Genomic DNA, 21,921 nt, shown 5'->3' with positions numbered 1-21,921 from the left:
TTGCTCATTCTTGTGACCGAGCCAGAAAGACCTCGTTAAATGCCCCCCCGGAAAAAAATAAAATAAAAAAATACAACAATGGAAGAGAAAGTTGATATTTATGTTTTGTGCTTTGAGTCGTTTGTCAGCGTGACACGAGCTGGAAAGGATTGCAATGTATCGCAGAAAGGTAGAATAGAATGGAAGAATTCCCCAACAGCCAGTAAACCTAAATCGAATCAAGATGCCCAGTTGTCGAAGTACGTTGTGTAATTGCTCCGTAAAATCAAATGCATCGAGGGAGGCGAGGGGAGAGGCGGGAGTCAAAATAAAGTGCTGTTTTGACAGGTACCCTCAGCCAAGTTTGACGTTATGGAGGCTTCATGACCTCAGGTACACGCAGAGTTTTGTTGTGGGATTGTGACTCCCGGGAGGAAACAAGCAGGACAGACCGTCCTCTCAACTTTTGTTCTGTTCTGTGTGAATTTTACAACAGTTCACTCGGTTACTTGTTGAACAGAACTCATGTGAAGCAACAGAAATGCGCTCCCTTCCAATTGAAGCAGGGTATCCAACCACAACGGATCAGACCTTTGCTCCACATGTCCGTGTGGAAAAAGATGAAACATTAAACCAAAACCTGCCTTTTGTTGGTTTGCACCAATATTCACTGCTAGTTTTCAGCAGTTACCTTCCTTTTATTCCATTTCTGACCACTAATTTAACAGAAATCATGCAAAAATAACAACCTAAAATCACTGAGATGTTATCCTTTTTTTAATCCTTGATCTGTCATAAATTGTGGATGAACTGATATCTCTAACTCCTAGATTGTCATATCTTGAAATGAAGATTTGAAGACTGAACGCTCAAAAAATAGTGAAGAACGGCCAGATAATGAAAGTTGAAGTTATCGAGTGAAAAAGGTGCAAAGTTGTCACTCTTCTTCTTTTGGGTTAAACGGCAGTTTGCATCCATCCAGTTTGCTGATTCTATCTATCTACATAGTTTCCCACCGCTCTCTTTGTCCCTGATGACTGTTTCCCTCTCCCTCTTGACTGCAGCTTTTTTGTCCCTGATGACTGTTTCCCTTCTTCTTCTTCACTTGGGTTCAACGGCAGTTGGCATCTGTGAAGTTGCACTACCACTACCTATCTGCTGGTACCAGCTTGTCTATACCAATCCCACTGCTCAAAAGAAAGAAAGAAAGAAAGAAAGAAAGAAAGAAAATCCCAAGTTGTCACCATTTATGCATTTTCTGAGAATTTTCCAGCCTTAAAATAAAATAAATCCATGCATCCGAGTCAAAAAAAGGTGATTGTTTCCCCTGTTTTTATCAATATTAAAACAGTAAATGAAATTCATGTTTATATTCCAGTTTCGGGTTCAGAGTCTTGCTCAAGGGCAGTTTTTCATACAGTCAGATGGGGGACTGAGCCTGCTACCTTCAGATTGTGAGCCAACTCCCCACAAAAAAACCTAAAAAAAACCCTGAATTCCTATTTCTACTTCAAAATGAATCATTCTACAATCAAAAGTTGCATATCTGCACTGATAGCCATCAGTCCAGTTCTGTGTCGATGGCAGCAGCTGAGCCATCGACTTGATTGTCATGATAATCACGTTTACGAGCATCGCGGGCTGCTGTCTCCTCACACTCCGACTGATAACCCGATAACCTCACATCGTACGACCGGCCGTGACACTGGTAAGGCCACATTGCTTTCCCACCCGGTTATGTAACGTGTACGTGGAGAACCAGATCTGTTTTTTTTGCGCCTTTCAGGCATACTCAGGGGGGGGGAACAACCCAAAACAGGTGGAAACAGCCTATTAATTGTTAGTGTGTGACAGGTACATGTAAAAACACCCCGACAACAACTGCCTGAGAGCGCAGTTTGGTCAAGTAATTACAAGCAGATGTGAACCCGAAGGAGGTTCCAGGTCAGTGAAAGCTATGTATTAATGCGTGTGTGTGTGTGTGTGTGTGGCAAGTACAAAACATTTTAGAGAAAAGAGAGCATTTGGAAATACCTGTACATTCCTGGAGTTCAGTGTTGTGGCACAGAGGGTCGACTCAAGGGTCATTTGAAGCCGGCTGCGACGCGGAAGACAAAGCAAACAAAGCCTAAAGAACACGCGGAATGTATTAAAAAAAAAACCAAGACAACTACTAATCTCCACAGAAAATAGTCTAAAAAATATTTTATGTCACGCTGGTTTAGTTTCATTCCTGCCTTATAGGCGGAATGGCTTGAGTCTAGACTTCTGTGTGTTCGTTTATTTTAATCGTTTATTTTATCCACCAGTGCAACACAACGACTGGCCTTTCCGGTGCCATTCAAATTGCAGCGGTAAAGAAGCAATGATGATGAAGGCGGATTACAGGGTTCAAAGCCTGTCAGCGCTTTAGCTTTCGCCTGCTGATGATAGGAAACGTTCCCTTTTATACCCAGAGCGCCACCCAATGGTCACACCAATAGCCGCCATTTGGCTCCAACAGGTGATCTACAAAAAGTGTTGATCCCCAGATCTGATCGTGATTCGAGAAAGTACCTTGCTTTATTGTCCTTTGACATCTAATTTTGCAAACTTGCGAGCAGGCGCTTCTTCTTCTCTTGGGTTTAACGGCAGTTTGCATCCATAAAGTTGCATTTTTGCCATCTGCTAGTTCTATATATCTACATTGTTTCTCACCGCTCTCGTCGTCCCTAATGACTGTTTCCCCCTCTCTCTTATTAGCAGCTTTTTTGTCCCTGATGACTGTTTCCCTCTCTCTCTTATTAGCAGCTTTTTCATCCCTGATGACAATTTCCACCTTCTCTTATCAGAAGCCTTTTCATCCCTGATGACTGTTTCCCTATCTATCTTATCCGCAGCTTTTTCATCCCTGATGACTGTTTCCCTTCTTCTTCGCTTGAGTTCAGGAAGAAAGGATAAAGGATAATGTCGAGCAGGCTGTTGATATTCTCCCAGAACCCCAAACAAAACTCAAGATATCGAAATGTTCTGGCACTTTCAGTACGTTTGCTGTGCAGCGTCGTTAAAGAGACATTTCTCATCACAACCGAGTCTTTGCATTTATTCCGTTGACGACGCAGCCGTGCAGATTGGGAACCAATACCGGCAACAGGCCGGCCCACCCCGATGCCCCTCTCGCATTTGGAATATTGAGTGATCACCGGGTTTTGAGTGCACGCTGTCAATAACGCGTCAAGGAGAAAAACGAGAGAGGACACTCATGTGGACTAAATCAAATGATGCGTGCATGCATGGTGGCACAGCTCTTTCTATTGTACCCATGCAGACTAATGATTTGCATCATCGCTAGAAGGGTCCCTCTGCCTGCGTAAGTGTGTGTGTGTGTGTGTTCCAGGTGGGTTACCATAGTAATATTTCTCTCACTTCCTGTCCCTGTTGATTTCTGTATGTGTGTTGCCACAGAAACTGACATATTCTTTTGCCTGCCGCTTTTGTCCCTTTTTATTTAATTTTTTTTTTTTTTTGGGGTCTGAAATTGAACAGAAACCACATGCTGCAGCGGCCCCTGTACGTCAAAGCGGCATTAGTCATCCAGCTGCACAGCGCCAGTCCAGTCAGCAGAGTCGTTCATCTTTCCAGTGGCTGACGAGGCGCGAGCACGAAGCCGAGGGCTGCAGTGACAGCACCATGTTTGCTTAACCCTTTAGGGGCCAGAATATCAAACCACACGGTGTGATTAGAGGATACTTAAAGGAGAATTATGACAATTTGTACCTTAAAACTTTCCCAGTTTAACCTTTGCAATCTGGTTTCACATGCCATTTGATATACTACGTATCTCAACTCATCTTTTTGCAAACTTTCCCTCTAGTAATCCCTTTCTCACCCCTCTCTGTTTACAAATGCTATCTTGATTCTGATTAGAAAAACTGCATTAAACATTGCAAAGAGGCAGAAAATACTATTAGTCAAACTTTGGTTTATCTCACATTAGGTGCGCAGCCGTTCCGCCAAAGATAATCGGTCAGAAACTTTTTAAATAAACAACCGGGGAGGGCAGAAAAGGAATACAACTGCCTTCAGTTTGGAGACAACAAGTGGTTGATTTGTACTGTTTGAACAAGCGTTACTAACACATTCCCACCAGAGTCAGATGGGAGATGATAAAGCCTTCTGGTTCCTGTATGATGGTGCTCTGTGGCTTTCGTGGGCCGAGTCCTAACTGAATGATTACAAAATGTGATTTGTGGTCCTGTAACATGTGAGCCCATTAACCTCATTGGGTCTGAGTGTAGTATTTGGCTACCGGCTGAGATATTATCGTGCATGTCTGCTTTGCGACTGACTGGCTGGCTCGACTGACACAGACATATATTGGACGTCTTAGCTGCTGGCTTCCTATATAGCATATTCGATGTATTTAACATGGATTTTTTCAATTTAAAAAATTATCTTAGGAGTGCTGGACACAAAACAACATTGAAGGCCATGAACGATATTTAGCATCAGTTAAATTGGCTATATGTTGAGATTTGAAAATACAGATATTTTAATGACGTACGCCACAACAAAAAACTTTCAAATTTAAAGGTAACTAGAGGTTTGCATTTCTAGGAGAAAATGCAAGTGTGAATGCTGAAGGTCGAATAAAGCTGATCTCCTTTGATCTTGGCGTCTTCGTGGGTCCATGGCTTCTCCAGCTGAGATCATTGCAAATCAAAGGAGATCTGTTGCATGGAGATTCTAAGATCAAAGATTATCTCCTGCTTTTTTCTCCTTTGATCTCCATGAGGTGCCTCTCCCATCCACTTTGTATGGGACATTTTCCGTCGTTTTTTGTGATTTATTCAAAAATGGTTAAAGACATAGAAAGCACACAGCTTAGCAGTCGTCTCATGAACAAGCTGCACCTTTTGATATTTGAGTGCTTCAAATAGGTTAAAGATTGCAGGAGATATAGTGCGGCGGCAAAGAAGTCAGAATAGGAATAAAGATTTGGATGATTAATGTGTGACTGCCTCCAGCATTCACACAATTATGGCTCTATTCCAACTTAAGATGAATTTGGGCTGCATTGTATTGAATTAGGCTCAAATCTGTGTTTTTTGCTCTTTAACCTCCTTCGACCTGAACTAATATTGTATTATTGTTTAGACACCCTAAAATAATGTCCACATATATGGACGCCAGGTCCAACGAGGTTAAATATCGATAGTAATGTGGAAAAGAGTATTGCTTTGGCTTTACATTTTTTAAAAGTCTTGCCATCTTAAAATGTACAAAGTCCAAAAATATACAAGTAAAATGGAAAAAGAAGACCATTCTGTCAGCATTCCTTCCGTTTCACAGGTTGACACTCGAGAACTGGAGCTCATCCATCCCTCCCCGGAGTCCCGCTGGGCAGAAGCTGCTCGACCGAGCAGAGGAGGCCTCTTATTTAACTTTTCCAACTGTTTGCCTGTTCTGCATTGTGCGTGTGTGTAAACGCGGGCTGTGCACACGCAGATGTGCACCCGTCAAGCTGCATGTGAGGTCGAGCGGGAAGGGAAAAGGGGTTTTCCTCGAGTCGGCGATAAGGAATGGCACACACGGGCGCGCTCACACACACGCACCCACACACACAAGGACACACCGAAACAGCTGTGCTGGGTTTCTCAGTGGGGGGTGGGGGAGTGGGGGCTCACATGCACACACACACACACTCAAGGTGGCTCTACAGGTTGCCTGTGGCTGAATGATGGCTGTATTGCCTCACTGCACTGGGGAGGGGTCAAATAACAAGAGGGCTGTCAGCGGGAGGAACAGACTCAAGAAAATATTGTTGATTGGGGCCCAAATCCCACAATGTGAGAAGCAGTCATGTCATTGACTCTACCAGCACACTCTTCTTCTCTATCTTTCATTAAATGAGTCACTGGAACGTCTAATCATTCTCCTGACTTAATCTCAAACTTGATTTATTTAGTATTTAGCATCTTTTTTTTTTTTAATGCTTTGAACTTTATATGACTTCAGCCTTAAAGGCACGATATCAGTCTAAAGTTGGACCTTCGAAGGCGAAATCTGTAAGTTTGTATACACGCTAGCCCAGGGGTCTGCAAACCTTTCCACTAAACCTCTCACAAAATGAATCTTTTTTTATATTTTATTTGTGCACACAAAATGCATTTTCAAAAGGGCTTTTTTAATAAGGCATAACTACAATAGCTAAAACCACCGGAAATGGTTCAAACTAATAAAACAAGAAAACAAAAACAACCCTGACATGACTCAGGATTTTTAAAAGGAAAAAAAAGGTTAAAAATTGAGGGAAAAACTAAAACTGCCTGAAGAAAATGGTTTAAACAGCGAAAATGTCAAAATTGTTTGAAGTTTGAAGTCTCTAAATTCAGATAGGAAAACAGCTGAAAATGTAAAAGTGTAATAACAAACAGTGTATGTTCATATATGAAACTATATATGAGACTGTAAGAACTGTGTTAACCTCATTTTAAATGTTAAACTCATTTTGCAGCTTCACTTCGATGCGGTGGAAAATGACAAAAATTGCTTTTTGAGTCAAAAGCGGTTGGAGACCTTTTTCTTTTTTTATTTTATTAACGGTGGAGACCTCTAAGGTAGCCTATTAGTTCCAGCCCATTGATTCGGCCGTCGTCTTTTTTTTAATCCCGTTTTATCCAATTTGGGGTCACCAATTAGTCTCAGATGCATGTATTTAGACCATGGAGTGCAAAATCCACGAGGGAGAACATGCAAACTCCATACTGAAGGTACGAGAAGGTTACCGACAACGTCCGATAATTAAAGGCAGAACTAAATTCGTCCTCTCAGAAACTCTCACTATAGCAGTGGCTGTTAAGAAGGAGCCTGAGTTTGCGATTTCCGATTCATTAAAGAAGCATTACTTTGTGTTGAGGCCTTTAAGGGAAGACGTCACCGAAGAGATGAAATAGTATTTTTTTTTTTCAAGATAAAATCACGGACGTAATACGGCTGTAGTCTTCCAGCTCGCATCAGAAGCGAACTAAAGACGTAAACACATTAGAGCACACTTGTAAGCTCTCTGTCTGGATAAGGCATTAGATAAATTGCCACAGTGTCTCCTGTCTTATCCTCCTCCTCCTCCCCCTCCTCCTCCTCCTCCTCCCCTCTTCTCTTTCTGAACCTCTCCCTCTCTCTGACCCCGTCTCTCGGTCGATGCCGAGGAATGCATGACCACAAATTCAGATGACTCAAATGTTCGTCAAAGACGGAGCTGTGTCGGGGTTTCCAGCAGTTCATTACAACTCGCTCCGGCTCAGGTCTGTCTCGAACGCAGATAAAGCCGATGTTCGGGGGGGGGGTTTAACAAGTGGCGTTGCTTAGCGATGGGTGGCAGACTCTCCTCCTCCGATTCCACATATAGTTTGTGTAGGGGAAACATATTGCAAATCCATCAGAAGGTATCCTTAATTGCTCCTCAGAGAAAGCCAGGATTTTTCTTTTTTTTTTTCCATTTCCAAAGTACATGCTGGTTTTCTATTTATGTCTACAGACGACATTCAAAAATATACATTTAGGCTGGGTTCTATGCTACTGCTATGAAAAAAACCATATGTAGGATTGTGGTAATGGTATTTTTGTGCATTGGATGGCAGTATTGAGCCATTTTGTTGAACGTTTATCAGTTTGCTGTTGTTTCTTTTCCAAAAACATCCGTTTGTTGGCTTTCCTCTTCTTGTGTCAGTCTGCGGATTCTATTTTTAGATGCACCATCTTGTGGTACAAAGTGGTACTGCAACACTGACGCCAACAAAGGTTATGTTTTTGCCCGCGTATATTTAATGGTTTGTATTTATTGTTTTTTATGTACTGTAATTTCTGGATTATTGAGCGCACCCACGAAATGTAGAAAGAAAAAAAATGAGTTACGTGATGCACGTGAACGCATCACCCATGTATTGGCGGCATGAAGCTTGTAAAAGCTATCTACCCGAATTGCATGAAATTTTCAGAGAGGATTTGTCTTTATCCAAGGGTGGTGAGAGCAATTGGGTCAAAGGTCAAAGTGTACGTCACGAAATGGTCAAAAACTTACTTTTGTCATGACGCGGTCAGTTTTAGTCCCATTGGTGTCAAACCGACACCAAATTGTTCAGTGTTCAATTTCCTACCCTCTGATATGCCACATGATGCAGTAACATCATTTCCCTGGTTAGCGGTTGGCGGTTGTAATCCATTCGTTTCCATGGTAACAAATGTGTCGTTGGCGAAGGCACGTGCTCTCCCGACTGCCCGTTCTAGTTTCCAGGATGTTTTATTTTCACTTTTCTCTTTTTAATGAATGCTTCCCTCCCCTTCCAGGGCGACTTCACCTGGAGCAGCCTGTCGGGACGGAGCGTTCGCCTGATGCCGGTTGCCATTCAGAGTCTGTCCGAGCTGGAAAGGGCCCGACTCCAGGAAGTAGCCTACACCCGTTTACACCAAGACTACGACCTGGGATGTCAGATAACCATCCCAAAAGGTGGGGATTATCTGAGCTTGTGTGCGCTTTTTTTTTTTTTTTCCTCTCTTTTCCATAAAATTGCAGATTACAAACTGCAGACCTGAGCCAAACCGTGTTACGTGACGCTTTATGGTTGTGAGTTCCGGAGGGGTGGGATTTGACATGCTTTAGATAGATAACAACAGGTTTTCAGCATCCTGCGTATTATGTGACCGTTTTGCCGTGACAAAGTGCATCTGTGTTTGACTCCACGTGGTGCGTTCGATATGCGTTTCCTGTGAAATCTTGTAAGTAAGTACAGTCCGACAGTCTGCCAACATCCTCTCTCCATCCTTCAAGTGTGTGCAAGAGAAGTCGTGTTTGGGGAAGTTGTGACAACACATGAATTTGGATGTAAACCATGCGCCGCCTAAGGATCGGGTGCTTCCTGTTTGACCCACCCCCACCCCCCACCCCCCACCCCAGCTTCAATAGCGACACGTGGCTCCCTTTCCGCTGTGGCTGAGTGCTTTCACCCCGCTAGTACACATGTAAAAAGTCCTATATTTGTAGAAACAATCTGTTTTGAACCCTTTGTGGTTCTCTGGTGAAACAAAGGCGTCACACTAGCCTGTTTGGCCAAAAATCTCATTATAAAATCAAATTATGATCGATTTAACGTCCAGATTAAAGGTAGGATTTTAGTATTGTTTGGTTTTAATAAGATGATTAGTCGATAAGACTAGATGTGAACCAAATACGTGACAATAATACTGTTTGATGGCTACAACTTGATGGAAGGTGGCTTTTGCTTTGGTTCCCCATTTTGACAGTGTCCACCTATTTAAATAAGATGTATGGAGGCGTAGATAATTATAGTTCTGCGCAACAACTTCACTTTTACCCCCACGGGGTCATTTTATGGTTGTGCCTCTTGTGTACACTAGATGGCAGCTTGGAGTCGTCATGCAAACTGTTAAACCGCGAGACTAGATGCCTGACAAAGTGATATTTTTTGACATATAGCTCTTGATTAAAGGTTTCCTGTAGCGTTGTGTTGAGTTTTAAAGGTCTGCTCTGGTTGTTCTCGCACCTTTGCTGCAAATTTTCCGTAAAAGTGCAGCAAAAATGTTGCTTTACAAACCAAATTCTGACTTTTACTTCTTGGTTTTGAAGTCTTTTGTACACGAGTTGTAATGCCACTTGTGTGCGTGAGATGGCAGCAGTGAGTCGTCGGATTCTGACTTTCGATAAACAAGTCAAAAAAAGCGGAGATAAACCCAATTTTTAAAAGAAAAAAAAATGGGGACGAACACAAAGCTACTTAAAAAACTGCTAAAAGGTCAAAATTGTCTCGCGGATCCATTTAAATTTAATTTGGTGGAAAATCACAAAAGTGGCTTTTTGTCATAAAGGTTGCCGACCCCTGCAATATACATTCATGCTTTGCAAATTCAAAAGGACATCATTCTAAATATGAGGGAAAAGTGTGATTATTTGCAATTTATTCGCAAAAAATTTGCAAAAAAAACCATCTCAGTCACATCTGGTGGAATTTAATCAGAAGAGAAAGAGCACTGTTATTTCAGCTATAATATCATGAATATAATACTTGCACGTTTACCTGATATCATCCGGCCCTCGCTCTCTGGATAACATTCATGTAATGCCACGTTTGAGCATGAGATGGCGGCGGTGAGTCGTCCCGTGTGGTCTTAAGTGGTATTACAAGTCCCACTCTAACTTAGCAGGACCTTTTTCATCCAATCCGAACGGACAAAGAAAATCACGGAACGTACGTTTAAACCAAGTCTGGTTATTTGAACGGGCCGTCACGCCGACGCGCATTCGGTTCGTTCCCGCGCACCGTATGGCGGCGGCGTGTGCGCCACGGCGGCGGTATAGAGAAGCCGGGTGGATAATCCAGGGCCTGGCATTCCAGCTGAAGGTTAAACCTCTCCCCTCCATGATTTAATACGTACTTGTCTGCGTTGCTTATGAATTCCAGAGGCCCTGACAGCCGCCATGTGCAAGCAGGAGAAATATTTCAACTGTGTAAGAGAGTGTGTGTGTGTGTGTGTGTGTGTGTGTGTGTGTGTGTGTGTGTGTGTGTGTGTGTGTGGGTGTTTCAGGCCCTCTGTTTCTAATATTTATCCGAGCGCCCCCGGGGTCATGTTTCGAATGTTTCGTCAAAAAGAAGAAGCAGATTAAAAGAAGACGGGGGGACAAATAGAGGATGAGGCAGAAAAAAAAAGGCAGTGGAAGTCCATCAGGGCGTTTTATTTTTTTTTCATTCTTTTTTTCTCGGAGTCGAACTAAGTAGCGTGGAAGTTCGGGGGATTTCCGCACGGCTTCGGGAGCCATCTGTCAAAAAATCCAAACCATTTCCTATCTCTCTCCCCCTCTCTCTCTCTCTCTCTCCATCACAACATCTGCTTTCTCTCTCCTCGCGTCTCACGCCCCCATCGTCCTTTCCCACCTATTTCGCATTCTCAAAATCAAAAGTGTGAAAAAGAAAAAAAAAACGTTGCTCACACACCATCTCGGAGGTAATAAATCGATTATGGAGGAGCTGACTGACTTTCTGACTGGAAAAAAAAGACCAAATAGTTGAGTGACGGAACGATAACATTACAAGGTGTTGAGGTTTCGGCGATCGCGATGCGGAATCCGAGACTTGTAAGTTGCGTGTGCCACGATTTCCACAGTTTCCCTGATCGTTTATCAGCGCTCTCCGGAGTCGTCCATCAGGCCGACAGCCGACAAGGAGGCTTCCGGTTTTTCTCTTACCGTTACCGTTGATCACTTCAGGTTCCCTTTCGTCTCTTGACTGGATCGTATCTCAGGCTTGGATGATTGAGGAATTAGTGACTTTTCCCCCATCGGGTAAAAAAAACTATTTTTAAATCCTGTTATACAACTTTTCAAAGTGAATTTTTGAGAGTTGATTTATCTTAAATGCTTCTTACCTCCTCGCTCCTCTTCGTTCATCTCGCTTCAGAATTATCCTTTAAATGATGAGCATGATTCTCCAAAGCTTGTTTTGAATTTTTCGTGACGCTTTTGTTGCTTTCGTTTGAGCATGTTTTTGTTTTTGTAGGTTCTCTCCGTCAGGGGTTTTCAAAACGCTTCACTATGCCTCGTTTGTACTATATTAAAATACATTTATATTTTATCTTGTGTTTTCTACTCAGTTTCATGTCGTATACAGTTGAATAATAATAATAATAATAATAATAATAATAATAATTAATATAATGTATATAATGTAATAAACCTTACATTATTTTAGCATTTTTATCTTTTGTTAAAGTTGCTTGGTTTTCATTGCTCATCATACTTTTTTTCTGCTTTTTCAGACAGTACAAGTTTCCTTGTCAGTTTGATAGGGTTTTCAGTTTTCCCATACATTTACTTATATTTTTCTTTTGACAATTCTATTAAATAGTATGACATAATTTCTTCACTTTCCAGTTCCTTCGCATTCAATCATTGAATTTGTATTTATTTATTTATTAATTAATTTTTTTTATAACAATTTGTTTGTTATTCTTTTATTTATTTTAAATTTTTTGATTGATTAATTCATTTATTAATTTATTAATTAATTAATTAATTTATTTATTTATTTATTTATTTATTTATTTATTTATTTATTTATTTATTTATTTATTCTGTGTATCGTGTTTTCCTGTAGCCCTTGTAGCTCTATTTTGTTGTGCTTGTTGTGGTTGTTGTGTTTGTGGTTGAATGGATTTGAGTTCACGACCGGTGACGAATTCACGTCGGTGCAACTTGCCAAGACAAGACGAAGGCAGCCTGATCTGGGAACCGTTTTGTTTCTCATGAGTGATTGACTTGTTTTCTGACTTTTTTTTAATTTGGATTTTTTTTTTTTTTATCTTCCCACAGACGGACAGAAGCGGAAAAAGTCTCTGCGGAGGAAATTGGACTCTCTTGCAAAGGAGAAGAGTAAAGACAAAGGTATGCCAAGAGTTTCAAATAGATTCTCAAAGGTTTGGCACACAGCCACATCTTGTTAATGCTGATTTATGAAATAAGGCCCGAAAAGAATGGAACATACTTTAACTTCATGTATTTTTGGCAGCAGAAGCCTCTTGAAATACAGAATCATGTTGACTGTCTTTCAATCAGGGGAAATATATTCAGTTTTACTGGAGACGTGGGAGAATATGTGCCCTCACTTTAACATGCGTATTCCCATTTCAATGGATTTATTACTAATATACTGGATGTATTAAATTCATCCCTGAAGAAAAAAAAACATCTGATCACCTCTAAACTCACACTTTGCATCCTCTTAAGTACCAGTTATAAGCAGGATGGTAGAGCTTCCTGTCTTTTCAGAATAAAATTTCTTGTTAACGGATAAAAAAAAACAAGATTTGAATAAAACCCAACTTCAAGTTATTGATTGGAAAAGTCAGACATGTCTTGAGTTAATGGCTCTAAAAAGTTCATCCTAACTCGTCTTCACTACATTTCCATAACATTCAGTTCCAACAGTCATCGTAAATATATTAACATCACTTTTAAACTTCACCTTATCCCGTTTTCTTGTTCAAAAATCACTTGGATCGCCGGGAAATCGTTTATCTCAGCCTCCAGGTAAAAGCCTTGGTCCGCCACTGTTAGTAGATGTAAAAAAAAAAGGTTTTATTTTGAGTGCAAACCAAGTGAAGGACAGTTTACTGCTAAAAGTTTAAATGCAAAAAGTTCATTCAATTTGGTAAAACTTTTATCCGACTTGTCAGGAATTGCCAAAAAGCACAGTGACAACAAATAAATAACCTTAAAAACACACATTTCTTTCCTTTTCTTTTTCTTCTATTTTTCAATGCTGACCAGCCAAAAGTGAACCCCCACACATTCACGCCCCTTCAAAATGAAGGCTTTCAGGGAGTAGGGCAGGGAGGGAGATGATTTGTTGCTGAACTGAAGAGCACCCCCCCCCCCCCCCCCCCCAAATGCTGGCTCAGACTTCAGGATTGTATATAAACGGAGCCCAGGCTGATGTCGTCCCGCTCTGCGTATAATTCAGTCGGATCTCTGCGTGAACCTCTCAGCCAAAAACAAACACGTACTTCAGATTTAAGAGGAAGTGGAAGAAAAGGGGGAGGGATGTGTCAGAGCGAGAGCGGGACAGCGCTCGTGGACATGAGTCATGGAAGGTCGACTCGATGTTGGCGTCGTCTCATTTTGGGGAACAGATGCAGAGCTTGATTGGCGCCATGACAGTTCGACGGCAAAAGGGTAAAGACTCGAGATGGTTTTGATGTTTCCGTCTGTCCCCCCCCCCCCCCCCCCCCCCCCCCCCCCACCCACCCAGAATCCATCCCCCAGGCTTTCAGCATCCCCCTCTCCCAGGTCATCGCCAACGATCGCACTCACAGGCAGCGGCAGGACGGCTATCGCCAGGACCCGCCGCAGCGGGAGGAGCACAAGGACCCGTCCGACCTGGTCTCCTCAATTATACAGGTCCGTCCCGTCTTTATATGAGCACATTTTTTTAAATTTCATGCTACATCATCCTATTTTACTCTGTGTTATTTTGTCGTCACACTCACCATCCTTTATGAATCAGTGTGTTCATTCTTGTATTTGCGCATTCAAGTTAAACATTCCCAACAATATTTTACAGAATTCTACAAAAGATTTTCACATATTAAAATTTTCTTGAATTTTCTTGAATTTTCTTGAATTTATTTTTCTTGAATTTAATTTAATTTAATTTAATTTAATTTAATTTAATTCAATTCAATTCAATTCAATTCAATTCAATTCAATTCAATTCAATTCAATTCTATTCTATTCTATTCTATTCTATTCTATTCTATTCTATTTTATTTTATTTTATTTTATTTTATTTTATTTTTAGTTCAGTCTCATAACTGTTTTTGTTTTCTCTTCCACCTAACAAGCACCATACTTTTTTGAATTCTTAATATTATATATATGTATTTTTTATATATTTTTGTAGTTTGATTGTTGGGGATGACAGAAGCTGATCTCACTTTGATGTCTTGTGCAGTTCGCCACCAAGCGGCCGTCCAACAAGGAGCTATCCAGCAGCAACTCGTCGCTGAGCTCCACGTCGGAGACGGCCAACGAGTCGACGTCCCCCAACACGCCTGAGGCGGCACCGCGAGCACGCCGAAGGGTGAGGCGGCGGGTCCGTCCTGCACTGACACACACATTACTTCACTTGTGTGTGTGTGGGATGACTTTGCCTCGTTCCCGTAGGGCGGCATGTCGGTGGACTCCATCACCGACCTGGACGACAACCAGTCCCGCCTGCTGGAGGCGCTGCAGCTCTCGCTGCCCACCGAGACGCCCAGCAAGAAGGAGAAGCACCGGGACAAGCGGCTGAGCCTCAACCCCATCTACCGGCAGGTGCCGCGGGTGGTGGACAGCTGCTGTCAGCACATCGAGAAATACGGTGACGCTCCGGAAACCTCTCGGCGGTCGGCGGTTTAACGCCGAGACGCTGACGAGCTTTTTCCCTTCTCCCCGCGCAGGTTTGCAGACGGTGGGCATCTTTAGAGTGGGGAGCTCCAAGAAGAGAGTCCGACAAGTGAGTATCGGAGGGAAGTGGGAATCGTTTTTGTTTCGGAAAAAGATTTCCATTTCGAAAGCGATGTATGTTTCCACGGAAACGGCAGACTCACTGAAAATGATGCAGTGAGCACGTAAGCTGCTAGTTTTAGTGTCGCTGTTGTTGTTATTGTCCATCTCCTCGCACACACTTACTTAATTACTACTGCGCATCTGCAGGAGCAGTGTTTTAGAAAAGTTTTCCTCTGGTTTACACGGAGACGTAATATTTCTGAAAAGTTAACAGACACTTAAAACGTTGTCAAGGAAACAGGGCTTAAATCTCTCCAAAAATAGAAGGACGCAAACCCCCCTGGAAAAAAAAGTAAATGTCCTCGAAGCCCCGCCGCTTTTCCATCTTAACCAATCACTGCAAAGCACAGCCAGCAACATTTCGAGAGTGCAGCATTATCATGGATGGATGGATTTTAAAGGGATCACGTGCTGTGTTTATTACCAAGCCGTCTATTAAATCCTTGTTAACACTTGTTAACAGTGTTTGGGATCCCTAGTGCCGTACTCATCATGGCTCCTCTGGGGGGCGCCAGAGAGCTTTAGCATTTGCACTGCAACAAGCAAAATAATCGTGTTTTTTTTTCATATTTATAAAAAAAAAAAAAAAGAATATATATAATTTATATATATAATTTACTCTCTGAATTCCATTCACAGTGGTTTTAAAAATATATACGTATATAAAAAAAAAAAGAGTATTTGAGATCTGAAAACCCCATCACCCTGAAGGTTCACAGAAAAGACATCAAAAGTCTAAAAAAGGGCTTTTTTTTTTTTGCATTTGATTTCTCACACAAAATGTTCCTCACACTATCTTTTCCATCCGCCAGATTTGACGCCAACAAACAAAACCTCCGCTCTCAGAATAGAGCCTGCGATCGCCAACAGGTCCAAAATGTGCCTTCCACACTTCCAATCAGTTATGAGAGAATGCTGAGGAATACAGACAAACTTGTTTAACACCACAGATATTCGTCGGTTAATGAGCTGCGGCGACGTGTGCCTCTTTGTGCATTTTAACATAGATTTTCTGTGAGATTAAAAAAAACATTAAAAAAAACAGAATACTCATTTTATTGTCGTATTCGGTGCATAATTGAACACGTAAGGGGTGAGTAACTGTATGAAGCCTGAGTTCGAAGTTCAAATTTCATTCGTGCTTGAGTACATTTGACCAATAACGTTACTTGTATAGGATTTCTCATCCGTTTTCTACAGAAAAATAAAGAAAAGAAGCACAAAACCCCCGAAACGCACACTGCATCTCTACTTGTATTACGTCACAATGTGAACACTGTTGTCGAATAAGCAGAAAATACACATTAAGTGTGTTTAAAGACATCTGCAGCCTTTTATGGGACTAAAACGATCAAATCAACGACTTGTATAAAGCACTTTAATCCTATAAATGACATTTACGGATAGTGGCAAAAAGTAAGAAAGTATGCACTAAAATTAACTTTTAATGGTGACACAATATTCTGTTTGTTTATAAGGTCTTTTTTTTTTTGAATTATAAACTGGCCACATGTAATAGTTTGTTTCTGGCGTGTCTGTGTATTCTCTGCTGGCCAGTGTTGACGCGATCCCGTGTCAGCCGAGTGTGAAATCAGAGTTTACTCTCGAAATTAAGTGTGAAAGGAATTTGGCATAAATGCTGGTAAATAATCAACCGTGCAGATGTGTGCGTATCGCAGCCAAGTGAGGGCTTAGCGACTCCCTGGAAGCCGTCCAGAGGTCAGATGGTGCAGATTACCAGCCGCGCTGGGGGAACTGGTTTTTAGTGTGTGTGTGTGTGTGTGTGTGTGTGTGTGTGTGTGTGTGTGTGTGTGTGTGTGTGTGTGTGTGTGTGTGTGTGTGTGTGTGTGTGTGTGTGTGTGTGTGTGAATCCTTCTCTTTCCTCTGCAGTTGCGCGAGGAGTTCGATCGCGGCGTCGACGTCCCGCTGGACGAGGAGTACAGCGTCCACGACGTGGCCGCGCTGCTGAAGGAGTTCCTCAGGGACATGCCGGACCCGCTTCTCACCAAGGAGCTCTACACCGCCTTCATCAACACCACCTGTAAATCGCCGTCCTTTCAATCTCTCGCGCCGCGTTACCAATCTACCCCCCCCCCCCCCCCCCCCCCCCATCATGCTCAGTGTTTTCCACTCTGACCCTGCAGTGTTGGACTCCAACGAGCAGCAGAGCGCCAGCCAGCTCCTCGTCTACCTGCTCCCAGCATGCAACAGCGACACTCTGCACCGCCTCCTGGAGTTCCTGTCCAATGTGGCCGACCACGCCCACGACCGGCAGGACAAGGAGGGACAGGAGGTGAGCAGCCGGACTTCTTAGCCGACACCCGAGACCCCAACAAGGAACAAATAGTCCAAAATCTACCAAAACTGAACTCTGTCAGTGGTGTCAAACATAACAACGGGTATGCAAGAGGGTCCAATCTGACCACCAATCAAATGGTCAGAAAACGGTGGAATGGTAAGAAAGGTATTTTATTTATAAAACTTTCTTAAGCGAAGCGGACACGACACACCGAGACCCGACCCGAGATATCAAGCTCGCCTTAAAACCATGCTGTCAGGGTGTAAAAACACCCTTAATGCAACTCTTTTTTTTTTTTTTTTTTTGGACATTTCATTGTATTTTCCAGAGAAGGTTTCGTTGTGTGAATGCTGAAAGGCAGTCACACATTAGTGATCCAAATCTTAAATATTATCATTCTGGCTTCTTTGCCTCGGCGCTATATCTCCTGCAATCAATAACCGATTTGAATCGTTCGAATATCAAAACGTGCAGCTTGTTCATGAGATGACTGCTATGTTGTGTGCTTTTTATGTCTTTAACAATTTCTGAATAAATCACAAAAAAATTACGGAAGAAATGTCCCATACGAAGCAGATGGGAGAGGCACCTAAAGCAGGAGAAAATCTTTGATCTTGGCATCTCCATGGCAACAGACGCAGATGTCCTTTGATCTGCGATGATCTCTTCACTGGAGCCATGGAGAAGCAGAGATCAATGGAGATCTCGTTCAAATTCAATTTATGTTGACATTGTTGTCATTTTAGCCGTTAGCTCATGTCGATGCGAACTAGGTTGGTCAGGAAGCAATATGACTGTGGTGAAACACCGAGCAGGGGGCATCTCCATGGCAACAAACGCTGATCTCCTTTGATCTGCATGAGATCCCTCTCTCATCCGCTTTGTAACGGGAAATCTTTTCGCAGTTTTGGGGGATTTATGCGGAAACGGTTGGCTGTTAACGTCTCAAGATCTAATGGATTGGTCTTTGGATGATGACAAATCATCTCTGAAAATGAGTAGTTTTTGAGGAAAGTTGGTAATACATACAAATAAATAAATAAATGACAAAAACATAACCTTCTCCACCAACTCCAGAGGTTGCCCAACTTTTGTTGGCGAAGGTAATTCGTGTTGTATTACTCAAGAGCCCCTAAAATCTTGGTCTTGACTGCAACACTACTGACGATATGCAACAGCTCACCAACATTCTTTTTTTCCCACATTAATAATTGATAAAATATTAATTTATCCCTTCCTTCTTTAATACTTCTCCAGTAGTGGAGAATTCCTCCACTTCCTGTACGTGCAAACAACAAGTTTTTTGGGGGGCATGTGTGCACACGCAGATGGGAGTGTGTTCTGTTGCCGAGCTCGGACAGTGACGTGTGTGTGTGTGTGTGTGTGTGTGTGTGTGTGTGTGTGTGTGTGTGTGTGTGTGTGTGTGTGTGTGTGTGTCAGTTTCCTGGCTTCACTTTTTGTATGTGAAACTATCACCAAGCCTGCTTCATGCCTGTCTGGATCAAGACGTCGGGGACACAAGAAGCCGTCCAGCGCTTTGTGATTCGTCTTAATTGTGTCACGGGACGCACGCCATCGCTCGGCTCTAGCAGAAACTGTCATACACTCCCAACACTTTGTGTATTTCCAACCCAATGATGCATGTGTACATGGGAGGGGGTGTGTGTGATAAGAGCGGTGGAAAATGGAAGGGAGAGGTGAGAAAAATCAACTAGAGAGGGGACGGAGACAGAGGAGGGATGGGAGGAAATGACTCCAAAGTGTGCTTAATCGCAGAAAAACACAGACAACATCATTTCAAGTTAATTTCTTCTGATAAAGGTGGAACATACGTAATGGAGGGTTAACTTGAAGAGAAGACACGTTGTCACCGATCTCCGGCAAAAAACAATAACTAGAGGTTGAATAAAGGTGATCTCCTTTGATCTCCACATCTCCAGTGCAGTGTCTGTTACCATGGAGATGCTAAGATCAAAGATTTTCTCCTGTTTTGATTTGCTTTGATCTCCGTGAGGTGCCTCTCCCATCTTCTTTGTATGGGACATTTTTTCCGGAGTTTTTTGTAATTTATTCGGAAATGGTTAAAGACATAAAAAGCAAACAACAAAGCAGTCATCTCATTAACAAGCTGCATGTTTTGATATTCCAACGGTTCAAATCGGTTAAAGATTGCAGGAGATGTAGCGCCTTCAGCATTCATAAGAAGTCAAACTGATGCCAAATCGGGACTGCCTGTCTAAAAATATCAACACAACTTTCAAGTTTGGCTGGAATTCATTAAAAATCACTGAAATGAATGAGGAATACCACCGGAAAAGCTAAAACACCAGCAAAAAGTAAATTTTACAAAGAGAACATACTAAAAACAATAATCTTTCCTTCAAAGGATGCTTGGGAACGTCTGATTTTTTGCGTTTCTCACCAGGATGCGTCTTTTAAGAAATATTAAATTGTGTGAGTTTAACTAATGTCTCTAAATTGACTCAAGTACAAACTAAAACGTTTCGTAGAGTTTCAGGTGTCCTTGGAGTCACTGAAAAGGCAACTCTTGCGGTGTTGGGTGGAGAAGACAGACAGATAAGTCTCCAGGATTTGAAGCAGCTTGACAGGAAGTGTAAAAACGTTCATGCTTGTTTGATTTCAGATGACCGGGAACAAGATGACATCTTTGAACTTGGCCACAATCTTTGGACCCAACCTGCTCCACAAGCAGAAGAACTCGGACAAGGAGTTCAGTGTGCAGAGCTCGGCCCGCGCCGAGGAGAGCACGGCCGTCATCGGCGTGCTGCAGAGGATGATCGCGAGCTACCACACGCTCTTCACGGTCAGTCTCCAAGAACACGCCACTTACCAGCTGAAGTGTTTCAGTAATAAAAGAGAAAGTTTGGGCTGCCATGTTGGTCTGCTTTTAACTGCAGAAGCTGACAGCTTAGAGTTATGCGTTCAGGTGCGTCACGTAAATCCGCCCTCTGACATGTTTAAAGAGCTGCAGGGCTCATAAAGCAATGAGGCTACAAGCTGAATATGATTAAAATATGACTGATAATCATTAGCGAGCTGGAACACGTAAACCAGCACTCAGCAGTGCCAAAATTTCAGCAGTGCAGCACCGACATACTTCGGGGTACAAAGGTTCTACAAAAATGTCGTCACACCATCAAGACGTTTTGATCCAAAACAAAATCGGAACACCGGTGTGTGAAGTCCTCGACGTGTTGTCAAAAGAGGTCGTGATTTGGTTCAGATTAGGTTGCTATTGTTCTCCTCGGTCCCTCAGACAAGCAGACAGTGAGTTTAGGTCAGTTCAGGTCGTTGCAGCGTTTTGTAATCAGTCACCACCGTCTAACACCCGAGGCTTTGCATCCCAGTCAGTGGAGAGCTGCTAACCTCAGGTATTGAGTCTGACTGGTTTCATCCCAGATAGACGATTCCCATTTAGACGACTTATTATAAGTGAATTATTTTTAACATTTCAGTGACCGAGGATGAATAGGAATGCATTTTTACACAAAAAGACACATAGTTTAAAATCACGGCGGGGGAAGAAAAAAAAAAGCATGTCGGACTAAAAACACATGTTTTTTAAAGACACAAAGAAAAAAAAAAACATTTAAAACAGAGAAAATTTTTTATTAATTTAGAAATTTATTTATTCATCGAAAAATGTGTCATGAAGATGGAAAAAAGACTTACGTTGCTCTGGACTATGTCGCATTTATTCGGAAATGTAATTCATAATTCAATCCGTTAATCAATGTTTTTACTCCGACATTGAGACCCGACTTTTCATTTATTTTTTCTTTCCCTGTCCATTGCTGAGCTACTTTGTGTCTTTACAAAACATATGTTTTTTCTCCGAGATGCTTTTTTTTTTTCTTTTTCTTCCCCCGCCGTGTGTCTTTATGTGTAAAAATACATTACTATTCATCCTAGGTCACTGAAATGTTACAAATAATTCAGTTATTATAATAAGTCTAAAGGGGAATTGTCTATCTGGGAATCGTCTATCTTGGATTTGTCTATCTGGGAAAAAACACTATCGTCTAACTGGGAATCGTCTAACTGAGAATCGTCTATCTGGGGGGGGGGGGGGGGGGGGGGCACTGTCGTCTTACTGGGAATCGTCTATCTGAGATAACACCGTCTGACTTTCTCTGTCGGAGAGAGTATAAACAGATCTAGAGGTTCTGGGAGGTGAGAGTTGTTTTATAACCTGCGTATGTCTAGATTTGTTAGGGATCCAGGGACTTTTAACTGTCGAAGAATTTCAGGGAAGGAATCAGTTCTTCATCTTAATCCGCTTGTTTGAGCGGCTTAAAATGGGCTCATTAAAAAATCTGATTATGAACCCAATCGTGAATGACAAAAGGACTGCATGCGAATGTTAAAGCCAATCTCTGGGAGACGATGTCAGATTTCCAATTGTTTGTGTTTTAGGTGCCTCCTGATCTGCAAAACGAGGTCCTCATGAGTCTTTTGGAGACCGACCCGGACGTAGTGGACTATCTCCTGAGGAGAAAAGCGTCGCAGTGAGTTCCACACACCCAGC

The 21,921-nt window shown here is 42.2% G+C and overlaps 1 protein-coding gene across 4 annotated transcripts in view; it reads left to right on the top strand.

Annotated features, from left to right (window-relative positions):
- The window catches only part of LOC308127530 (rho GTPase-activating protein 6-like), a gene marked incomplete at its 5' end in the record, with an annotated part of 77,378 nt that overhangs the window by 53,176 nt on the left and 2,281 nt on the right, over positions 1 to 21,921 (top strand). For all 4 annotated transcript variants that reach the window (XM_080492643.1, XM_080492642.1, XM_080492644.1 and 1 more), the window contains 10 exons: positions 8,305 to 8,464; positions 12,338 to 12,409; positions 13,776 to 13,924; positions 14,478 to 14,606; positions 14,690 to 14,885; positions 14,965 to 15,020; positions 16,964 to 17,114; positions 17,218 to 17,366; positions 20,017 to 20,196; positions 21,810 to 21,901. In XM_080492643.1, coding sequence (XP_080348769.1) covers positions 8,305 to 8,464; positions 12,338 to 12,409; positions 13,776 to 13,924; positions 14,478 to 14,606; positions 14,690 to 14,885; positions 14,965 to 15,020; positions 16,964 to 17,114; positions 17,218 to 17,366; positions 20,017 to 20,196; positions 21,810 to 21,901 — 1,334 coding nt within the window. The remainder of the gene's footprint in view (positions 1 to 8,304; positions 8,465 to 12,337; positions 12,410 to 13,775; positions 13,925 to 14,477; positions 14,607 to 14,689; positions 14,886 to 14,964; positions 15,021 to 16,963; positions 17,115 to 17,217; positions 17,367 to 20,016; positions 20,197 to 21,809; positions 21,902 to 21,921) is intronic.

This window comes from Lipophrys pholis (genome assembly GCF_963383615.2).
Source record: "Lipophrys pholis genome assembly, chromosome: 23".
In the NCBI taxonomy this organism is placed as follows: Eukaryota; Metazoa; Chordata; class Actinopteri; order Blenniiformes; family Blenniidae; genus Lipophrys; species Lipophrys pholis.
Note: the sequence above shows the minus strand (reverse complement) of the source record. Positions and strands in the feature narration are given on the sequence as shown.